This window comes from Nomia melanderi, chromosome 3 (genome assembly GCF_051020985.1).
Source record: "Nomia melanderi isolate GNS246 chromosome 3, iyNomMela1, whole genome shotgun sequence".
NCBI lineage: Eukaryota > Metazoa > Arthropoda > Insecta > Hymenoptera > Halictidae > Nomia > Nomia melanderi.
Window position 1 is genome coordinate 4,543,055 of NC_135001.1, and position 21,218 is coordinate 4,564,272.

The 21,218-nt window shown below is 40.6% G+C and overlaps 1 protein-coding gene across 1 annotated transcript in view; it reads left to right on the top strand.

Annotated features, from left to right (window-relative positions):
• LOC116432295 (uncharacterized) overlaps positions 1–21,175 on the top strand; it is a 64,705-nt gene extending 43,530 nt beyond the window's left edge. The window contains exons 2-5 of the mRNA XM_031988930.2: positions 10,417–10,478; positions 10,814–10,887; positions 11,736–13,505; positions 16,708–21,175. Of these exons, the coding sequence (XP_031844790.2) occupies positions 10,433–10,478; positions 10,814–10,887; positions 11,736–13,505; positions 16,708–18,954 (4,137 nt within the window). The 5' untranslated portion in view covers positions 10,417–10,432 and the 3' untranslated portion in view covers positions 18,955–21,175. The remainder of the gene's footprint in view (positions 1–10,416; positions 10,479–10,813; positions 10,888–11,735; positions 13,506–16,707) is intronic.
• The last annotated feature ends 43 nt before the right edge of the window (positions 21,176–21,218 follow it).

A 21,218-nucleotide genomic window follows, 5' to 3' on the forward strand; every position in this document is an offset into this window, starting at 1 on the left:
GAAAAAAAGTATAAATTTCTATCAGGAATATGCACAATCTGAATGACTCCGTGTTATTAAGTCACCGCTTGTTTCAAAACATTTCCTCGAGCGGAACAAGTAATAAATGCGTGAACATTGGCGGTTTCGTAATCAGGATCGTTTTTCCCCAATAGTGGCGCAAGACCGTATAATTATCATACAGAGAATTAGCTGAAAACCATCCACTGAGCCAATATCCGGGCACCAATTCCGGTGAGAGGTGTTTGCGATCCTCCGACGTAAGGTCCTTCGCCGCGTTCAGTTATCCAGCCAACGCGTTGCGTCGACTGGCTTGACTATTCACACATTGTTCACTAGTTAATTAACAAGTTTGTCTCCGGAGACATTAACGAACGTTTTCTGCTTCTCGAATTTGTTAAATGATATCGAATAAATGTGTGATAATCCTTTGAATTTTTATTTCTTGTATGCTGTGTAGATACCTTGACATAAATTGTGTACGAAATGTTAGAATTTAGATTGCTAAGTTACAATAAAAATACCACCGTTGTGAACAGGAATTTAACAAAAAGTGTTGCGATACACAATATTGGAATTACGTTTATAAGTTTTTGTTTCGGTATTGCTTAAGTTTATGCATGAGTTGACGCGAGCGTAACCGTGACTAGTCAACAGATTAATTATATATCTAAAATTTTAAGTTTTAATTAAAATTCTTATATATTTAAAACTTTAAGCTTTAAACTTCAAATTTAAAATTTTCTGATTTTTAATTTTTTAATTTTTTAATTTTAAACATTAAACTTTTTAATAAACACAGAGATCAAAGCGTAAATTAATAAGCTAAATAATTTCTCAAAGAATCATACTTATTTCGCTAATATCCATGAATAAAGAAATTGGAAATGGGTAATGACGATTTATCCATTGGTTCTAATATTAACTCTTATTCCTCTCCAGTCCCCCGTGTATTTACGATTTCGTTTGTCGTGCCAGCACTGTTTATCCAGTATCCCATAAACGCTGCACTTTAATTTGTCCCTGGCCGTCTATTAATCACGGCGGAGTCAAGCGGCGATTTCTGTTCCACTTGAATCCTGGGAATTAGCTGAACTGAACAGGCGGCGGGTCATAATTGGCAAGCAACAATGGATTGTTGTGTCGAATATTGTTTCGTCGTTTTCCCCACTTTTTTCCCCCCTTTCATTTTCACCGGAGACTGAAACCGTTCCGACGTTGGAAAAGAGGAAGAAAACAATTAAAACGCCTTTCGGAGGAAGAAGGTATTCCCGGAAATTTAGAATTACTTTCCTTGATATTAAAGAATTATTTGATTATTTAATACTCTGCATCCGCAACTATGACTTTCTTATGAAACTAACTTTTACTGTCACATTTATGCTTCACATTAAATTTCTTTTCATGCACGCAACTAACGAATATAGATAATTCTTCTGCAATTAATACGGCTTTGACAAAACATTATCTGAAATTAAGTTCGTTAAAGAATTTTAATCGAATATTCATCCTGCTAAAAAATATATTTGAAATACAATACGAATAAATAATTTATTTATAATTGTGAATTTAACCCTAATTGGATGACGATGTGAGTTTGAGTCACATTTGAACTTTTTAGTGAAATTTTTTTATTATTTCATATTGTATTTCCAAAAGTTTTTTTTGAGGTTTTAAAATTTAGGCCCTATAAACAAAAACAATAACATAATAATATTCGTTTCTCCGTAGATATTATAAAATTTAAGAAACGATTACATAAGAATAATACCAGATAAAAATTAGGAAATATGGTCCATATATAAGTACATATCTTCTAATTTTTCGCAACGATTACATAAGAATAATACCAGAAAAAAATTAGGAAATATGTTCCATGTATAAGTAGATAATATTATCTTCCAATTTTTCGCAAGATAAATAAGAGCGAAGGGATTATAGCGAAAGTATAAATTACAGGAATATCTAGAGAATCTAGTACAAGTTGATTTTACGAAACGCCAATTAATAATACCGATAACAATTTTTTGCGAGACGATATAACGAAATATCCTTTTTTTCTCCATTAACGAAGTAATACGAAGTCTCGAGAAAATATGGCGGTGCTTTCACTTGGAAACGTGGTATATACATTAAGCTGTTACATCTCCCATTAGCAGGTCTAACAAAAATATAAGAGTAGCTGGATAATGGAAGAAAAACTGTTCTAACTTGTCTAGCTCCGTATATTTGGAGGTACTATGTATATAATGTGGCAAAGTGTTCCAAACGAGTCCCAATATTTGTGGGATATGTTCCCGAACGAGTTCGATTGTAGGATTCTTTCGGAACGGGGAGATTGGTTCACTAATAACACTTCCGCTGTGATATAATATTAAATATATTTGTACTGATCTCTAAACGCTCGCTCGCTGATCACACGCCAAAGTGTCGCACAAAAGTCTTCCGCCTAAATCTCTCACCAAAACGTCTCGCACACAAGTCTCGTCCAAAAATGTCGCCCGCCCACACATTCCCACTCACTTTTAAAGCACACCCCCATTCGCTCTGTCTTTCTTACACTTGCACCCTTCTCACTCGCATCTTTCGCCCATAGCAAAAATTCACGCGGTCACGTACACGCTTTTCTCACGACCCAATCTCATCCTCGCATTCTTTCAGCCACTCAAGATTTTCCACACGCAGAGTCACACTATTTTCCAAACATAGCGATGCCGGTCCGTCGCAATATGTTGCGTATGTTACTAAATATTTAGATTTGCCATGAATTTTCTTGTTGCAATTGTTCTCAATTAATTTGGAAGCTCCGATCATCGGCGACAACCGTTGCAATAAAAATGTCAAAGGTGAATTTTCTACACAAGAATATTTGCAATTAGATCGAGAAGAATGAAAATTACTCGTGAGATGATCGCCACTTTCTATTACAGAATTAATGTTATATTATTATTAATACAGAATTTGTTCTATTACAAAAAATTTCTATTACAGAATTGCTTCTAGAAATTTGATAATGTAATTACTTCCGTGTCAAGGGATTCTGTAATGTCGTTACGACGACGTCGAGGGAAAAGTAGTTTGTAAGAAATCGCCATTTTGCTGGAATTTGTAAGAGGACAGGTTCGTTGTATGGCGAAGCCAGAGTGACACATAGCGACATTGGCATCTAGAAAGATTGCAACATTTGGATTACGGTGGACTTCCTTATCCGGCTTACTCCCCGGACCTCTCTACTCCAGATTACCATCTATTTAGAAGTCTGAAGAACTTTCTCAAAGAAAAGCGACTGGTTAACCAAGAAAGTGTGGAAAATGCATTCAGAGAGTTAATTGAACGAAGCAACCGGCAGCTCCTCAGAGCTAGACTGAAAAATAGTTAAATTTTGAGGCCTGAATACCTGAATTTCAAGCGAGGAAAAGTAAGAAAATAATGACGGTAACGGCATTAAAACGATTGCAACAAAGGAAGACTGCTCGATTAAAGAGTTATAAGTGTGATAGAGTGAACTGGATATCTAGGTAACAGTGCAAAGTGAAATTGTACTATATACTTAATAATCATGACCTTCGTTGAGATAATCATATCTAGATACGAATCTCGTGTTATTTAAGAACGACGGCTAACACGTTATCACGATGAATATTTAATGGTATGTGGAAGTTGGTTTTGTTGGCGAGAAATATTGACAGATAGGAATTACGAGAGTAATTGAGAGAATATTTAATTAGTAGAAGTGATTTGAAATTTGTACGTTTGAAAATGAAAGGAACTTGGAACTTGGAAGTTTGAAAGTGGAATTGATTCGAATGTTGGATATTTTGACAGGGAACGAACTTGAGATTCGAAAGTTTGAGAATGGTGATTACTGTGAAATTTGAAATGTTGGGAATAGGATTGATTTGAAATTTGGGAATTTGATAATACAATTAACATGGAGTTTGAAAGCTAGCGAACAGAATTGATTCGAAATTTAGCAATTTAAAAATACAATAAACACAAAACTCGGAACTTATAAACCAGAATTTCCTCGAAACTTAACAATCCAATAACACAATCAACACGAAACTTGAAAGTTCGAAAATAGAATTGATTCGAAACTTGACAATCCACAAATACAAACAACACGAAACTCGAAACTTATAAACCTATTTTGACTGTTGCAATGATGATTGTAAACTTAACTATAGTAAATGTCCAATTAAGGAAAAATTATTCAACTGAGAAAAGAATTTTAACTTAAAATTAACCCTTTGCACTCCAAAGGTGTCTCTCAGTCACCACTCGATTGATGTATCAAAATTGTAAAATTTCATATTTAACATTAAGTTTTGAGTAATTGTTCCCCTTATTTTGTGAATAGATTCCTCGTCAAGTTAGTTTAAAAAAATGTCATCTGTATCTCATAAAAATAAATTGAACATTTCTAGTGACAAATTTTTGGAGTGCAGAGGTTAAAAGGTGTCTTTCGACACCTTCGTTAAAAATACTGTTAAAAAACACTGCACACATTCAGCAACTTCCCGAAAACTGTCTACAAACCACAAAACATTCAAACAACCCGAGAATTCAAATTTCCCGCGCAATCCGGCGACTCACCCGGGAAACCCTTGAAAAGCGGCGGGCGCCGCGACCTCCCCGAAGAGCGCAGAGTAATGCTTGTAATTAATTCATCTCCGAATCTGCGCTGAAATTTAAATGCACCTGCTCTATTGATTTTCTGATACCGGCCGGCTGATTTCGACCGGGGCAGGGGGCAGCACCTGGAGGAAACCCCATAATCGCGGCACGGGCAGGCGCAGCACACCACCTGGCGCAGGTTCGCCACCAATGTTAAACCGTTTGATTTGCTGCAAGCAGAAAAAAAAAGGAAAACAACAACGGAGGGTGGAAAAAGGAGGGAAGCGACAACGCGCAAATATTGATTAAACGCATGCACACCGGGACGGAACGCGTCCATTGGCGTTTAGTGGTGCGCTTTTTCGAAAAAATCCGCGAGCGAACAGAGGAGACACTGACTAATATTCGTTACTCTGTAATTGTTAGAAAATGTAAGGAACGATTATATAAGAATAATAGGAGGAAAGAGTAGAAAATGTGGTCTATGTGTAAGTGGATAGCAATATGTTGTAATTGTTTGCAAGATAAGTAAGAAGTTTTTGTACAAGTTGATTTTACGTTTCGTGATGTTAACACGATTATTAACACGGAAACTACTAGATAGGTCAACGTGGTTCCTGATGTCTTGCGATTAATAGAAGGACGACAGATGTTTCTCTGAGAAATTATTAAAGAAATTAATTTAGCAATCTGAGAATTAAATTCTAAATGAATTATTTGTAAGAGTTGTTATAAGTTTCAAAAGCTTTATTTGACTCGGTAGTTTTAATGTTAAGGAGAATTTTGAATGTTAACACGTTGAATGCTGGGTCACCGGTGACCAATCAAATCGAATTGATATAGTTATTGGTATAGTTCACTTAATGAAACGAAGATTATTTGAGAATATTTATATATTATAAACAATGCTATCTACTGAGGTGACATGCAACTAGATAAACGTGCACTGATAACAATGCAATTCAAACAAATGAGTTAATATTACATTTTGTCCACTATAGGAACACTAAAAATGCAGCTATTGAGATTCTAATGGACTTTTAATAATTGGGAAAGAAGAATGTAGATTAATTTGACCCATCTAATAGTTCTAGTGTTAAAAACTCTATTAGACCTTTACACTCCACTAGTTTTCTGCCAAAAATACTCAACACACTTTCCAATGAAATATAATCAACATTTCTTGAAACTAACTTAACCATAAATCGTGCATAAATTAACCTATTGCGCACTTTTAGTTCGAAAGTCATACCTAGAAACGCAATTTTTTTGAATTGTTTAATTTTACATGTTCAGGTCATGAAAAAATCATACACAAGATCAACTTACATATTATCTAGACTGTTACGGGATTTTTGGTCAATGTATTACTGAAGAATAAACAAATAAATGCATTATTACAGTCCGTACTAATACTGTTTCTTCTTTTATTAATGAAAGTATGCAGAACAACTATAACAGTAATTTTTCTATACATCGTGAAAAAATGGCCGGCTATAGCTGTCGTTTACAGCCATGGGTTAACACGTTGACTGCCACGGTAGTCACCGATGACCGAAGCTTCCAAATCATTTAAGAACAATTACAGTAAGAAAATTCTCATATGTCAATTGAAAATATTTAGTAATATAAGTAACTAAATAATAATACAATATGAGTAGTGCCATGCCAAATCATTAATAATTATTTCTAACATCATTTGCCTTCGTTACGAAAGAATAACTATTATTACACGAAACGTTCGAAGTTATCGTGGCAGTCAACGTATTAAAGGAAAAGGCTGTTTTATTTGAATATTTCACGTATCGAAGCATCACACAAAAGTTAACATTAAATATTGTGGGAATAGATGTCTTTGAGTGTGAAAATAGATATATCGATGAGTGATGAATGCGTGTGCAATAGATGAATGACGCGACTGTGTGTGTGAGCGCGTTTTGAATGAATGTTGAAAGCATTGGAATATTCTAGACTAAATTGACTTTCTCTATATTGATTTTTATGTTAATAATGTTCGTTTTTTATGAATCTAGAATATTCCAAATATCCGCGAAGTTAATGCATGGCAATGAAAGAATGTTCTAGAAAGTGTGCGAGTGAGACAAGAGCATCTGAGTGTATAAATAGTGTGTGCGTTGTTTGATTTGTTGATTGTTTTATTGTGAGTAGTCATGACATAATTATACTGTTTCAAATGTAGGCATTTAGAAATAAAAAACCATTGTGCGAGCCTACCCTAGCAGCAATAAAGCCCAGGGACCCATTGCTTGTCGTTTTTAGTTAATCCGTGGATTGAGCCCAAGGTAGGCAATAGCTACGAATTTTACATCTGCATGTAATTTAAAGTCGAGGCGATCCTTTGGGCTATTACTGCTATGGTTGTCAGAAATTTCCGAGTCTCCGGCTAACGGATACAACCGACAGACACTGGCGGGGAAGTAGAGTTTTCCCAATTTTTGGGAAAAACCAATTCTAACCACGCGTCCGTCACTCCCCCGCTACTAGCGGAGAGATATATATTGTACGCCGACCAACCGGCATTATTCATTGTACATTTAGAAATTGAAAATATTAGATTGAGAAACCGTAGACTGTGTCACTTCTTTCGCGCTCCCCAAAATACATCCTCCGAATCCCCAACGCCCCGGGAATCGTTTTTCCTTCCTACACAAATAAAATTCTCTTTCTCCTAAAATATTATATTTCATAATTTTTCCCTATGAAATCGTGCGGCAACGTGTTAATAATGCCGATAACTAACTACATAACATTGTTCGCGTGGAACACGATGGAGTCCTGTCTCTCCTTCGCTCCGCGAATTTTACGCTCGGGGAGTTTACGGTTTTCATCGCGGTTTATTTTCTTTCTCCCGTCGACGTTAATGGACAGATCGCAAAGAAAGCGGAGGAGGCAGCCGCGCGTAGTTTATATTTTTGTAAACGGAGTTTGTTTCGGTTGCAATTAACCCGGCAACGCGGGTAACGCGATATTGTACGTAGCTCGTTGTCTGTATTCGAATGTCGCACTTAACGCTTTATTTACCGGTGGATGTTGGGAATCCTTTTCTTGCAGCTGCTAACCCCTTGCCCTTTGATTTATTTCTTAATGATCGATACCACTATTACTTCATCGTTAGTGATTTATTAAGAACACAAGAAATTTTAATGCTTGTTCTATGTCTACGTTTACTCGAAAGGTTAACGATTGATAATGGAAAAGTAATGTCATTTACATTTCAGAAGAATTGACACTAGAACTACCAAGCACTTGAACTGACTATTCTAAATTTCTTTATAGAACTTCGAAATGTGTATTTATTAAGATTTTAGTTGGATTATATTTCAGTGTAAGTATCGCTAAGTCAACTTATTTAACGATTTCTCACAGAAGCACCTGTACTTTTTCAATAATCGTAACAGAAGAAATCAGTAATGGGTGATTTTGACTCACCTGGTAGTTCTAGTGTTAATAACACTTATATTTCTTAAATTCAGTTGAAAATCTTCGTCACGAGTCTGACACGATATTTGATATTTAACATGTTGAACGTCGCGCGACTTCATAGAGCAAACTACACAAAATCAGAAAAATGTGATATTAAATCATTTGATTGAATTGAATTATTAGTATTGTACATTCATCTAGCTGAATGATACCGCAATTGGGTAGCATTATTTGTAATATAGAAATATTTCAAATAATTATCATTTAATTGAGTAACAGTAATTCGATCTGGTTTGAGGACTTCGTGACCCCATGCCATTCAACGTTTATATTAAACTGTGCATAATGCATCAATACGTGAAATATTGAAATAAAATAATTCTCCTCGATTTCCGTGCGATTCGTCAAGTTAGCGTCAGAAAATATCCTTTGCATCTCATTAGAAAATTTTGAGTATTTCTATTAGAATGCTTCTGGAGTACAAAATATTAATTACCGAGACTGTTGAATAGACTTTCCATGGGTATTCATAATATAAATGGTTAAATTGATTATAATGAAATTTTTCAAACTTCTAACAGTTTGTAATAAATGTAATCTAATAATAAATGTCCGATCATCCATCAAATCTTATTTCATTCGCCAATTAATGATCGAAGACTAAAAATAGTAGCTCACTCGTTCCGTCAGCTAGGTTGAACATTTCCAGAACAGCGGATTAAATAGATTTCACGTGTACAGAAATAGATGATCCATTTTTCAGTGTCGCTTAGCGTAAAAGTGGATCGCATCGCGGACCCATTCGTCGATTAATAAAAAGGCAGGTAGTGTACGGATACGGGATCTATTTCCACTATCATCTCCCACCGACATTTCTATATTTGTCCAGCACGAATCAATTATGCGCGCCCATTGTTAAAAATACCTTCAAGCATCCCGCGTGTCAACTTCCACCGTTCGTTTCATGTATTATTCCCGCGAATTCGCCGCGAAAACTGTTTCGAGCCCGCCCGATCGACCGGTTCGAGGACTATTCAACTATGGGAGACGTTTCTCGGTGGTTTCACGGTGACGTTGGAGTTTCTCGCGATTAGTATACCACGCCGATGCTGAAATATCAGCGTAATTCACCGTCCCGGAATCGTAAAAAGAGAGAAATTGTTTCCGTCTTTTCCCGAGTTTCACCGTTGACGTGATTCTGAAATGACAAAATGCCACCGGAAACTATGATAGACGCCGACGCTTTCTCTGGATCCGCGTGATACAGTTTTCTCCTGGGTCGGACGGGCTTCGAATTGCTTCTAATAAATATTTATCCGGGACAGTTGTCTTGCCGAATGGATTTAGTTCGAATGGATTTGGTTCGATATACTCGAGTGAATTCTTCGCAGGTGGATAGTTTATTTCGGGGATTATGGGATTATCACGATTCTTCGTGTTAGGTTAGTTTGTTTATTTATTTGAAAAAGAACTGATTGTTGATTAGTGAAATTGGTTTAATGTGCATTTCTTTGTAATAGGCAGGCTTGGATTCGAGAGTGAGAGAAAAATAATTTTGAAAGTCAGCTTCGATATAGTCGAGTGAATTCTTGGCACGTGGGTAGTTTACGTGGGTGATTATTGGGTTATTATAGTTCGTGTAATGTTAGTTAGTTTATTTATTTGAAAAATAACTAACTGTTGATTGGTGAAATTGATTTAATGTGTATTTCTTTGTAACAGGCAGATTTCGATTCAGGAGTGAGAGGAAAATGAGTTTGAAAGTCAGTGCGTATAGAAAGAATGATGAAGTTCTTGATGTATAATTATTAATGTTTACACAATGATATGGAATGCGATCAAGATAATAATAACAAACCATAACAAACCTTGACAACTAATAGAACCAAAAGATACATTTCTAATTAATTCCTAAATCGAATTATTCAAAATTGATTCAACGTATATTTCTAACAGGCAAACTTAGAGATCATTCATTTTGAGAGAAAAATAATTTCGAAAATCAGTACCTATAGAAAGAATGATGAAATTCTTGTTGCAAAAATGTTATTATTAACTCAATGATTCATGAAACTATCATAATAATAACGAAGCATAATAAGGAATAAAACCAAAAAATATATTTTTAGTGAATTCTTAAACCGAATTATCCATCGAAATATTAACAACTCGTTACGAATAATATCCTTCGTTCTCGTAATCCAAAGCATACTTTGCGTACCGATGTAATACCAACGAAGTGTAACTCACTGACAAAAGCGATGATGTCCATTTCTCGCTGTCCACGTGCGCACAATTCTCGACATGACGGTGCCACAGGTTTTTCTTAACGATCCACCGTATCTTCTGTTGCAGAACACAAGTTGCGTAAATGATCCCATGGTCTGTCACAATGCGGCCGACACTTCCACTCAATTGTAAGTATTACATGTACTCTACAATAAATTGTTAAAAAGTTCTTTGTTCTTCAATGAGAATTCATTTTCGGTCTGAACGGAAAATTCAGCACTTTTACAATTCAATAAAATTAAATAAACGCAGTATACATGATATTACGATGCCCATATTTGAGTCTGCAATAAATTTGTGAAAAGATTTTGGTTTTTTAATGAAAATTCATTTTGGATCCGAACGGAAAGTTCAGCATGGGTCGTATACGACTTTATCACCAATTAAACTTGTTAAAGTACGGCAAGGGGTTAATTAGATGAATTCAATGCTCTCTCACCTGTGTCTGTTGCCAATGCCTCAGGTGTCCTCGCGATGGGGCTTTTTACCTGCATCGGCGCGATCACCGTATCGATCGACCGTTCTGATAATAAACCCGTAAGTACAGCGACAATCTAACAGAATTATTACCGATCGAACTTTCCTCGATATGTACAGCCGATCGCCTGTCTAACGTTACACTGGGAAAAAAAACGTTATCGTTGTTCTCGATAATGCGGGACATTGAAACTTCGCTATCGACGAACGGAAGTTTTCGAAAATATTTTCGAACGATGTATAATAGAACACGCTGGTGAAAGAAATTAAAAGTTTTACGGTAGAAACTGTCTCGCGTCATCGAAAACAACGATCCTCATTACGTCCATGCACTCATTACCTGGAGTTTAACCTAGACCATGGATTTTTCGAGGAATTATTTCGAAGAATTGCAATTCAACGAGTACTTATTTACCTCATTAGCGCTTTTAATAGTCTCCAAGTAAACTAAAGAGCTAATTAAGATCCGTGTAAGTATCATTATCCTCAGTAATCTACATTCATAGCATATTTCTCTGTACAAACCGCGATAAAACAAATATTAGAACACGCTTTCATAAATACCCGTACATCAAATTCACCGGAGCTCGTTACTAAACTAGAAATCCCGTAAAAATCCATGCTCCGAACAAATTACCTTGAGCAATTCATTATCAAAATAAGAATATCTCATGAAACTCTCCATCCTAATCCAAGGTGTCGGAAGAGCATTCAAACCCACGATCTCCACTTGAACTCGAAACAGAGCTCAACTCGTGATCCCGTCACCGTAAAAATCCATGGATCCCAGATCCCATTGAAATCGAATCTCCGCTTTGCCATCCACCCGAGTAAATGGAATCCTTGAATCCAGCGATCTCGCGGACTGTCGTTAAACTGTGTTCAACTGTACAAGTCCAACGTTTCAGCCGCCGACGCGATCGTCGATGATCGCGAACGGGTGGAGGCCTCTGACGAACGCTTACGAGGAGACGATCGGGACGAACGTCTCGCCGTCGAGCAGCCTCGAACGGAACGCGCCGTTGCATCCGGTGTTAGGCAAGTTCCAAGAGCACATGGCTGCCTCGGAGAAGCTGAAGCCGCAGCGAAAGACGAAGCCGAATCACCACGACTACAGCCCGCCCAGCATCCTCGGCAGCTTCACAGTTTTCGGCCACGCGGCAGCGAAAGCGCGCGGAGAGGCCCAAGCGCACAATCATCCCATGAAGCACGCAGCCTCCGAAACTCGGGAGTACACGTTCCTGATCCCTCCGCCGAAGGACGCCTACAGGTTCGACCTGGATCCTCACAGGAAGCCGATTCTAAGAGACAACTCAGCTTACCTGAGGCAGCCTCAGTTCGGCCCCCAGAATGTCCACCAGCAGCCGGACCCCATAAAAGCTGCTACTTACTTCATCAAAGGCTACACTTCCACGACGAACTCTCCTTCCTCGACGCCTACGAAGAATAGACCCTTCCCGGAAATCTACATGCCCCCTTTGCTGCAGCCTCCTAGGTACCAGCAGTCCAAGCCTTTCGAGTCTCTGAAGGTGAACAACAACGCCAAGCTATACTTCCAGCCGCCTGGCACGGCGCCGGCGAACGAGTTCGGCAAGGAGAAGAGGATGCCCGAGCACGAGCACCGAGGGAACTACGACAAATACCCCGGACAGGTGCACAACGAGCAGCTCATCAGTCCAGCGAGCACCGGGAACTTCTTCAGCCAAGTGAACCACCCCTCGCACTCCTACAAAACCTCCTACGAGAGGGACCCCGCGTTCCTAGTTCACGAGAGTCACGAGATCAGCTATATCACGCCACCCAGCGTCTACAACACATACAACTTCAGACCGTCCCTGCCCTACGAGACGCTTCTGCCTCCTGACGTCTATGAATCTTCTACTCCAGCGCCTACCACTCCCAGAGGCCAGGATTCGAACAAGTACCAGCAGAACGGTGATCACCAGGACTACAACAGACCCAGTCACTCGACCAAGCAATCGGAGGAGCAGTCTTCTCACGAGGTGCTGCCCACGTCAGGTGTCGCTAACACGTACTACGTGTCAGAGCACCAGGACCTGACGCCGCCTCCTTCAGCTTGGCCAGCGCCAAAGAGCAAGTACACGTCGGATATCAATGAAGTGCTACCTAGAGTGAACCCTGCTACCAAGTTCCATCAGGAAGGGGGCGGGTCGAATCAGGTCCCGCAGGTGCCGAAGGTGTTGTTCGTGAGTCCTCAAGCGGTGCAGCCTCAGTACCAGAGCTCCGTGCTGCCGATCGACGTCAGGCCGCAGACCACGCAGCCGGAGTACGAAACGCCCGAGAGTATTTCGTTGAAACACTTCAACGAGCAGCAGTACCTGATCCAGCAGCAGCTGCTGCAGAGAGACAGGCAGAGGCTCGCGGAACAGGAGCGGCAGCAGCAGCTCGAGATCGAGCAGCAGCAGCAGGAGGAGCTGAAAAAGAGGCAGGAAGAGCTGAGGCAGCTGCTGCAGCAGCAGAAGGAGGACGAGGAGGCGAGATTGGCCGTCGAGTCCGCGAAGAATCAATCCGACCAGCTCGCCAAGGTTGTCGACGACCAGTTGAATTTCAACGTGCAATTGCCCGAGTACGAGATCCCGAAGGTCACCACCGACGCGGTCGCTGCGATCACCGAGTTTAGCGAGATTGGAGGACTGCCAAGGGTTCAGCAATCACAGGTAACTTTTTATACGCTGGATCGCAGGCGGTTACTGCCGTAGATCCTGAGAAGTTTTATTGAATTTGGGGTTCTATACGCTTTTTGGTGCTTCTGGCTATGGCGTCGATTTAACCGTAGATGACTATACTTAAATCGGTGGTATTCTGTGACGAAACGGTTGACCCGTGGACTGTAGGTTAATAACATATGTTTTCTGTTTGTTGCAAAGAAAGTAGCATAGTTTAATACGTTGAATACCATGTTACCAGTGACTCCCGATCAGATCGAATTACTATAGTTCACTGAATTAAACGATAATTATTTTAAAACGTTTCTATATTATAAATGATGCTACCTAATGCGGTGACATTCAGATAGATAACGCACAATGATAATAATATAATTCAATCGAATAATTTAATATTATATTGTTTCTATTTTGTGTATTTTGCTCTATGAAATCGTGCAGCATTCAACGTGTTAAGATATATGTTATTACTATGGAATTAAAGAGAAGAGCGTTCGAAAGTAACGTTTCGAACATACTTGTGCTGAATTTAAATTCATGGAAGTGGAGAAGATAGATTAAGTTAGATGTAAATCTGAATATTTATCAGATATGATCTGAATATTTAGTTATCTATGATTAATGGAATGTTTAAATTAGTTTGATACGTTTCCATGGGAATATTTAACACGTTGCTCGTGGTCGTTGAAGGATGTTTAAGAATTTACTTGTGACTATATTGAATCTCGTGGAAGTTATGATCTGCAGACAAAATTCAGATATACTATCGTTCAGTTCATAAGTCTGTTTCGGTAGTTTACAGAGTTAAATGTACGTAACAAATAAAACCAGTAACGAGGACTGTAAATTTGCTTTTCGTGTCTAAATTCGCTGAGTGCGCCATGGTGAATGTATGAAACGGTCTGTACATTATATCGAACAATTGTTTGCCGCACGACGTCAATGCTTGCTCGTAAATATACAGCGTCCTCTGGGAAGTGAATGGGAAACACGCGATAAAAAATATCGCACAGAATTTCCACTGAAATCGCGAGTGCATGAATAGTCACACTGTTTCTCTTTCCAAGAGAACGCTGGTAATAAGAATCGGTGCAAAAGATCGTTCACCTGGCAAGATAAAGACAGAATATTCAAAGAAAGGAACTGTAAAACGAGGAATAAAACACTAGAAAGTATTAAGGCATGATATCAACGACAGGAAATATTAATAGCTTCCCATTTAAGTGATACTACTGCCGATCACCGACATCCAGGAAATATTTAGCATTTCATATTGAAATTTGATGTTGAAATATCACGATATTAATTGTTGAATGAACTAATTACACAAATTATGGTTTCTGCTGCGAATAGAATTTTTTATGAAGTAAATTATAGAGATTGTACTTTGATGGAGACTTGCTACTTTCGTTGTTGGCTATTGATATGTTGACTATATTGACTATATTGATTTTTAATAAAAAGAGGAATAAACAAGAAGATAGTTAAAATGATAGGAACTATCAACGTATGAAAGTGACAGTGGAAAATACTAACAACTCTCTAGTTTAACACTAGAACTACCAGATGGGTCAGAATGACCCATTCCGAAATTCTTTTCCAATTATTGGAAAAAATAGATCCTTCACTAAGAAATTTTTGAAGAAATTGTTTTAGTAATACGCAAACCAAGTTTTGAAATCTCGATAGATGCACTCTTGGAGTTTGTATAGGAAACTTTCGGAAAGTCAACTTGACTGCTTGGTAGTTATAGTGTTAATACTTCTGATTCCAATTAAAATACTAATCCTGATTAACCCTGGCATCGGTAGCATATTCGGTACAAATGGGGACTGTAGTTCCTAAAAGCGAATCCTAGGTTTACTTTAGAAACCAGAGTATTGCTTTCAAAACTGCAGTATTGATTTGAAAACTGCAATATCGCTCTGGGAACTACAGTATTATCTTCGGGGTCACAGCATTGCTTTGTGAATCTGCTGTATTGTCTTGAAAACTGCAACTGACGATTACTGGGTTGGGGAATAAGTTAATGTCGTTTATTTGAAATTCGGAATTTTGAACTTGATTTTGCGTGCCAGTCTAGAGCGAAATCTTTCCTCTATACGTTAATAATTTTAGTTTAAATTATTAAAACGGAATGTTAACCCTTTGCACTCGGAAGTTCCTCACTAGAAATGTTTAACATTTTTTGACGAGGCAAAGACGATATTCCTTGAAACTAATTCGAAGGGAAATCACGAGTACATTAAGGAACAAACCTATTTTATTGCAATATTTCACGTATCAAGGCATTATACAAAGTTCAACATTAAAAATCAGATTTTATAGTTTTATCAAAGTCAAATCAAGTGGTGACCGAGAGTTGCCTTCCGAGTGCAAAGGTTTCAGTTGGAAAAAACGAGCATTCTAAAACGAAACAAACATTAATCAGCACTGAAATTCAAGGATACTAGAACATAAAGAAAGTATTTCGCTTTCGGACGAGATATGAGTCGCTCAGAAGCCAAGGAGGTTAAGTCCAGAGAACAAAAATTGAGAAAATCGATGTCTTGGCTTCTGAAATGAATACACAACATACTTAGAAGCTATAAAAGGAGGGGTCGACCTAGAAACAACGAAGAAACGAGTAAATCCTTTAACAGCTAAAAAGAATATTATTTATTGCATTGAAATATACAAAAATCAGAAAATATAAAAAAATCGACTTAACTACATTGACTTCCAAGCGATTCAATTATTACACAGCATATTCAAAGGCTATAAAAAGAAAGGCTTCTTAACCTATAAAAAACAAAGAGTGAACCCTTCAAAAACTACACAAAATATTATTTACACCATTAAAATTTACAAAAATTCGGAAATATCAAAAAATCGACTTAACCACATAGGATTCCGAGCGACTTAATTATTATACAACATATTCAGAAGACATAAGAAGAGATTTCCTAGAAAACGAAGAAACGAGTAAACTCTCTAACAACTAGAAGAAACATTATTCCAATAATATTAACAAACTTCCGGAAATAAAAAATCAACTCAACCGCATCTTAAAACATCCATTCGAAACGACTCACATAACACTACCCAAAGTATCCTTCTCACGACGTTCCAATTTAAAAGTTCACCAACCTCGGAAACTACCCCGACCAGTACAAAAGATATATTAAACACCTGCCGCGTGTTTCTGGCGCAGGTGACGCAGCCCGACTACTCGTTTTCGGAGAGCCCGGTCGGCCAGAGTCACCGCTACCAGGATCAATTGAAGAGTCAGCACGAACAGACGAGTCCGCGCGAGCCGCAGACGGACTCCCGTCCGCAGCAGCGTCCGCACAAGTTGCGCGATCAATATAGACGAAGGAAACCGACGACCACCGTGTCGTACGAGCCGACGCCGACGGAGGCGCCGGTCCAAGTCCCGGAAACCGCGGTGCCCGTCACGCTGCACGTCGAGGAGGTGCCGTTGCAGACGACCGCGCCGCCGGAAATAGCGACCGTGCCAGTGGCGACCACTCAGAAGCCCAGGACCAGGAGACCCGGCTCGCCGCTGCGCCGGCGACGGCCGACGACCACAACCCCGGAGCCAATTACGTCGGCCGACGAGTTTTTCAAGTACGACAGACAGGAGGAGGTCCAGCAGCAGCTGGACGCTTCCCGGCGGCGACGAGTGAAGCCGACGCAGTCGAGCCAGCGCGAGGAGGCCGTGACGGAGAAAAAAGCCAATATCAGAAAACGACCTGGCCACCGCAACCGGGTGAACCCCGGGGAACCTTTCGAGGCGGAGATCGTCACAGAGATCGTGCACACACCGCAAGTGAGCACTTACAAGTCGCAGACGGAATCGGTGCCAGGCTACAACGAGTACAATCAGTACGTGACGAGCGAGCCGGTTAATCAGTTCACTTCCAGCCAGCCCAGCAATCCGTTCTCCACCAGCCAACCGAATCTGTTTATCACCGGGCAGCCGGTTAATCAGCTCGTGACGAGCCAGCCGAACGTTCAGCAGTACGATTACACTTCCCAGAGGTTCGGCTCCGGCGACGAGCAGCGAGAGTCTGTCACCGAGACGGTCCCCTCGGAGTACCTCACTGACGTCACTAGGACTAGAACCGAGGATGCGCCTGGCAACGAGAACTACAATGTCCAGGACGCCAACGTGGCTACTAATATTCCTCTGGAAGGTCTGTTCGTGAAAACGGAAGGCAGCTACTTCGACAAATCAGTGTCCACCAGCTCCGTCGGCAGCTCCAGCAGCGTCCCTCCTACGGTTCCGACCACTACAACTACCCAGCCGACGACCCAGGCGCCAGTGGTGAGCACTTCGACGGCTAGGTCTCACAAGATCAGACCGATGAGGTACGGTAATGCTACGAGGCCTCGGTTCAGCATCAAAGACTACAAGAGCCGCCTGGATTACAAGAGCAGGTTAGCTACCGTCTCCACGACCGAGGCTTCGGTGACTCCAACGAACACCAGGCAACGAGGGTCCAGTTACAAGACTCAAAGCCAGCAGCAGCCTGAAAGCAACAGGGAGACGACAGGCAGGTACAAGTACATGTCCAGGGCGAGCTACAGGACCACCTCGCCGAGTCCAGTGAAGGCTCAGGAGCAGGAGAACGTAGCAGAGGACGCGCCGTCGTCGACGACGGAGAGGAGCAACAGGTTCGTCCCTAAAAGGCGACCGATCAGCGGCAACGTTTACAGGAGCAGGGTGTCGGGCACCACCACCAGCCCCAACAGGTTTGACACCGACAGCCAGGCGAAGCCAAGCACTGCTAGGCCTGAGAACGTCTTCTCGTCGTCGGTTAGGAGGCGACCGGTGATGAAGAGCAGGCTCCCGACACACAGGGACAGCTCGACGGCCACTTACCCCAGCAGAAGGGAGGAGGCGACGGAAATGGCTGCTGAGGAGACTAGCTTCTACTCGGCTGTCACCACTGTCGGCAGCACGCGGGTGGTAGCTAACGAGATTCCGGTGGAGAAGGAGGAAGCAAGTTCCACCAGCGAACCAGCGCGCTTGAGCAGCGCAGAGAAAAATGCGGATGAAAGTGAGACTGGACCTAGTTTCCACGAGGAATATGAAAAGCTGGTGGAACCGGTTCTCAGCAGCACGGCCAAAACTGAGAGCCAGCTGAAGGATACCGTTGTCAGTGAGACCACTACTGAGAAGATCGAAGCTACCACCGAAGTTAAGGAAAAGTCTGATGGCGATGAGTCTGCTACAAAGTTTGAGGTTAAGAATGATGAGGAGGAGCTGTTCGCCAAAGCGTCGCAGAGTGTTGCTGATTTGACCAGCTCCGCGTCCGCTTTGTATGACAAGCCGGGGATGTTTAAGGCTGTCTCGCCTGAGAGCAGAGTCGTCGCCTCGCACTTCAAGATCCCAACCGACGAGCCCACTCTGCCTATCGAGGCGTTCTTCCAGGAGCTGTCGAAGAAAAGTTAAGGATGACAGTTGCGAGTGTTAGGTTGGATTAGGTGGAGTCGATGAGTGCTGGCAGTAATCTAGGGATCATTTATTTGAGTTTGATCGATTGTTTTTTTAGTTTCAATGGAAGAGTGTGGTTCTTGGATTTTGTGGTGTTTTTGTGAGGGGTATTTTAAACGACTGTTTAATTTAATGTTTCAAGTTATTTTGTAATTCTTCGAAGTTTCTGATTGACGTAGCGTTTGCTTCTCGTTGGTTACTGATTACTGCGGAATACGGTTTGAGAGTTTCTTCTAAATGATCCCAGGCTCGGCCGCTTCGCCGTGGATAAATGGGAACTCATCGTTCCATCGTCGAATCCCTGAGTTTCATTTACCGTTCCAGAGGATGAATACAAAGCCCCGTACTTAAGGGTTCTCTGTACTTTAATTTCCAAGAGGGTAGCTATGTAATGCTTAATATTTAATTTATACACGTTGCAGAAGGTCTCGGGAGAGAATGTTTGTACTACGGTTTCATTAGTTTCGGAATCACCGAATCGTCCGTTTAATATATTCGATATGTACATACATACGTTAATTGGAAAGTGGATCAACTAGAGAAGGAAACATACCAAAAATATGGAATCCTCGGAGAGCTGTTGTTTTAAATAGGAAACAACGGTTTCTCGAAGGGAAAAGGCAACAGACAGATATTCTTAGGCGAATCGTTTACGTTCTGTAATGATATTTATTCGTTTTTTTATCTAAATCGTCAATATTCGTCGCGAGTATTCGAATGAAACACAAGAGACTCGTTTAGAACAACAACGAAAGAAAATTCAAATTTATTGTCGTTCTGTCTCTAGACATAATCGACACGAATTATGCCATTAATTTATTTAAACCGCGCTGTTGTCTGCAGAATTGAAATTCCGTGTGAAGCGTCCATTGTCACGGCGAAGGACGCTTCGAGAGATACATGTACTGTCGGTTGCTGAGAACTTGGCACTCGTGACGTCATAGGGACGGAGACAGTCGCTCCGAGAAGTCCAATCGCGAGTCTGGAAACGGCTTTCCTCACTCTTTGTCGCGTGAACCGATCAGTGTGCGTAGGCCCCGCAGCGAATCATACGCCAGAATCGAAAATTCCTGCGAGGAAGGAGTAAGCCTTCGAATTTGACCACTCAGATGAAAGTGTCAGGTTCCCTACAACGGACGGTACATGCGTATTTCGCGAAATGTAAATATTTAGAACGTTTGTATTAATCGATCCGAGTTAATAGGTGCTCGATGCCGAGTATTATTTAATTCCGTAATGGACGCATTGACATGTAAAGGAGGGTGCTCGAATTAACCACGATGGGACCATTGTTCGCAACAATCAAATCCTTCGATTAATTCTTTGTACACCGTTGCGCCGCCATGCTGAACGGCTTTATGCGCCGATAAGGGTTGTAATTACCGCTGCCGGTTAAAAGTAGGAAATCAAGCTTCACAGTTAACGAGGGCAGGGAATATTGTTTCGCGACAATTAAACGAAATTGAATCGGCAGCCGTGCAAAACATTCTGTCCAGCCTCGATGTATCGATTCTCTTGCGACTTCGCGCGATCGCCCGACTCATTATTCGCGTAAACGAGAATTTATTTATCAACGTATCATGCACTGACGACCTAATAAATAAGCTAATTACAAACGTCAACGAACAAATGTAGGAGAGGGAACATGGAAATCTGCATCGTGTTCAAAAGTTCGATAAAATCTTATCATATTTTTACTATGGAAATTCTATTCGATCTAACAAACGTTTGATCTTCAATGAACGTTCTGTTGCTTGGACGATTGACATTACGAGCGACGATTACCTGTTCTCCCATTAATAAATTAATCCTCCCATTGAATGGATCATTTGCATCGCCGTCATATCTGGGATAATCGCGTGTCACGCGTATCAATGGCCCATAAACAGTTAAACAACCAAGGTCGCAGACGATTCATCGCCACCATGATCCCATCAGTTCGTCTATCCAATATGTTAATGCGCCCGTAACACTAAAAGCAATCGATAAACACCGGCGTGCCGGTGATATTTATATACGTATAAACTGTAAATATATATACACGCAATAAATAAATAGAATAAGCGAAACCCGTTACCCTTTGATTTCCGGTAAATCGCCGGCACTACTGCCTGGAGGAACATTCTAGATACCATTGGAAACAGGATCGGAACATGGAAAGTAACGGGGTGAAACGCACAAGCAGACACGATATTAATATTCCAATTTGATTTACAATCCAT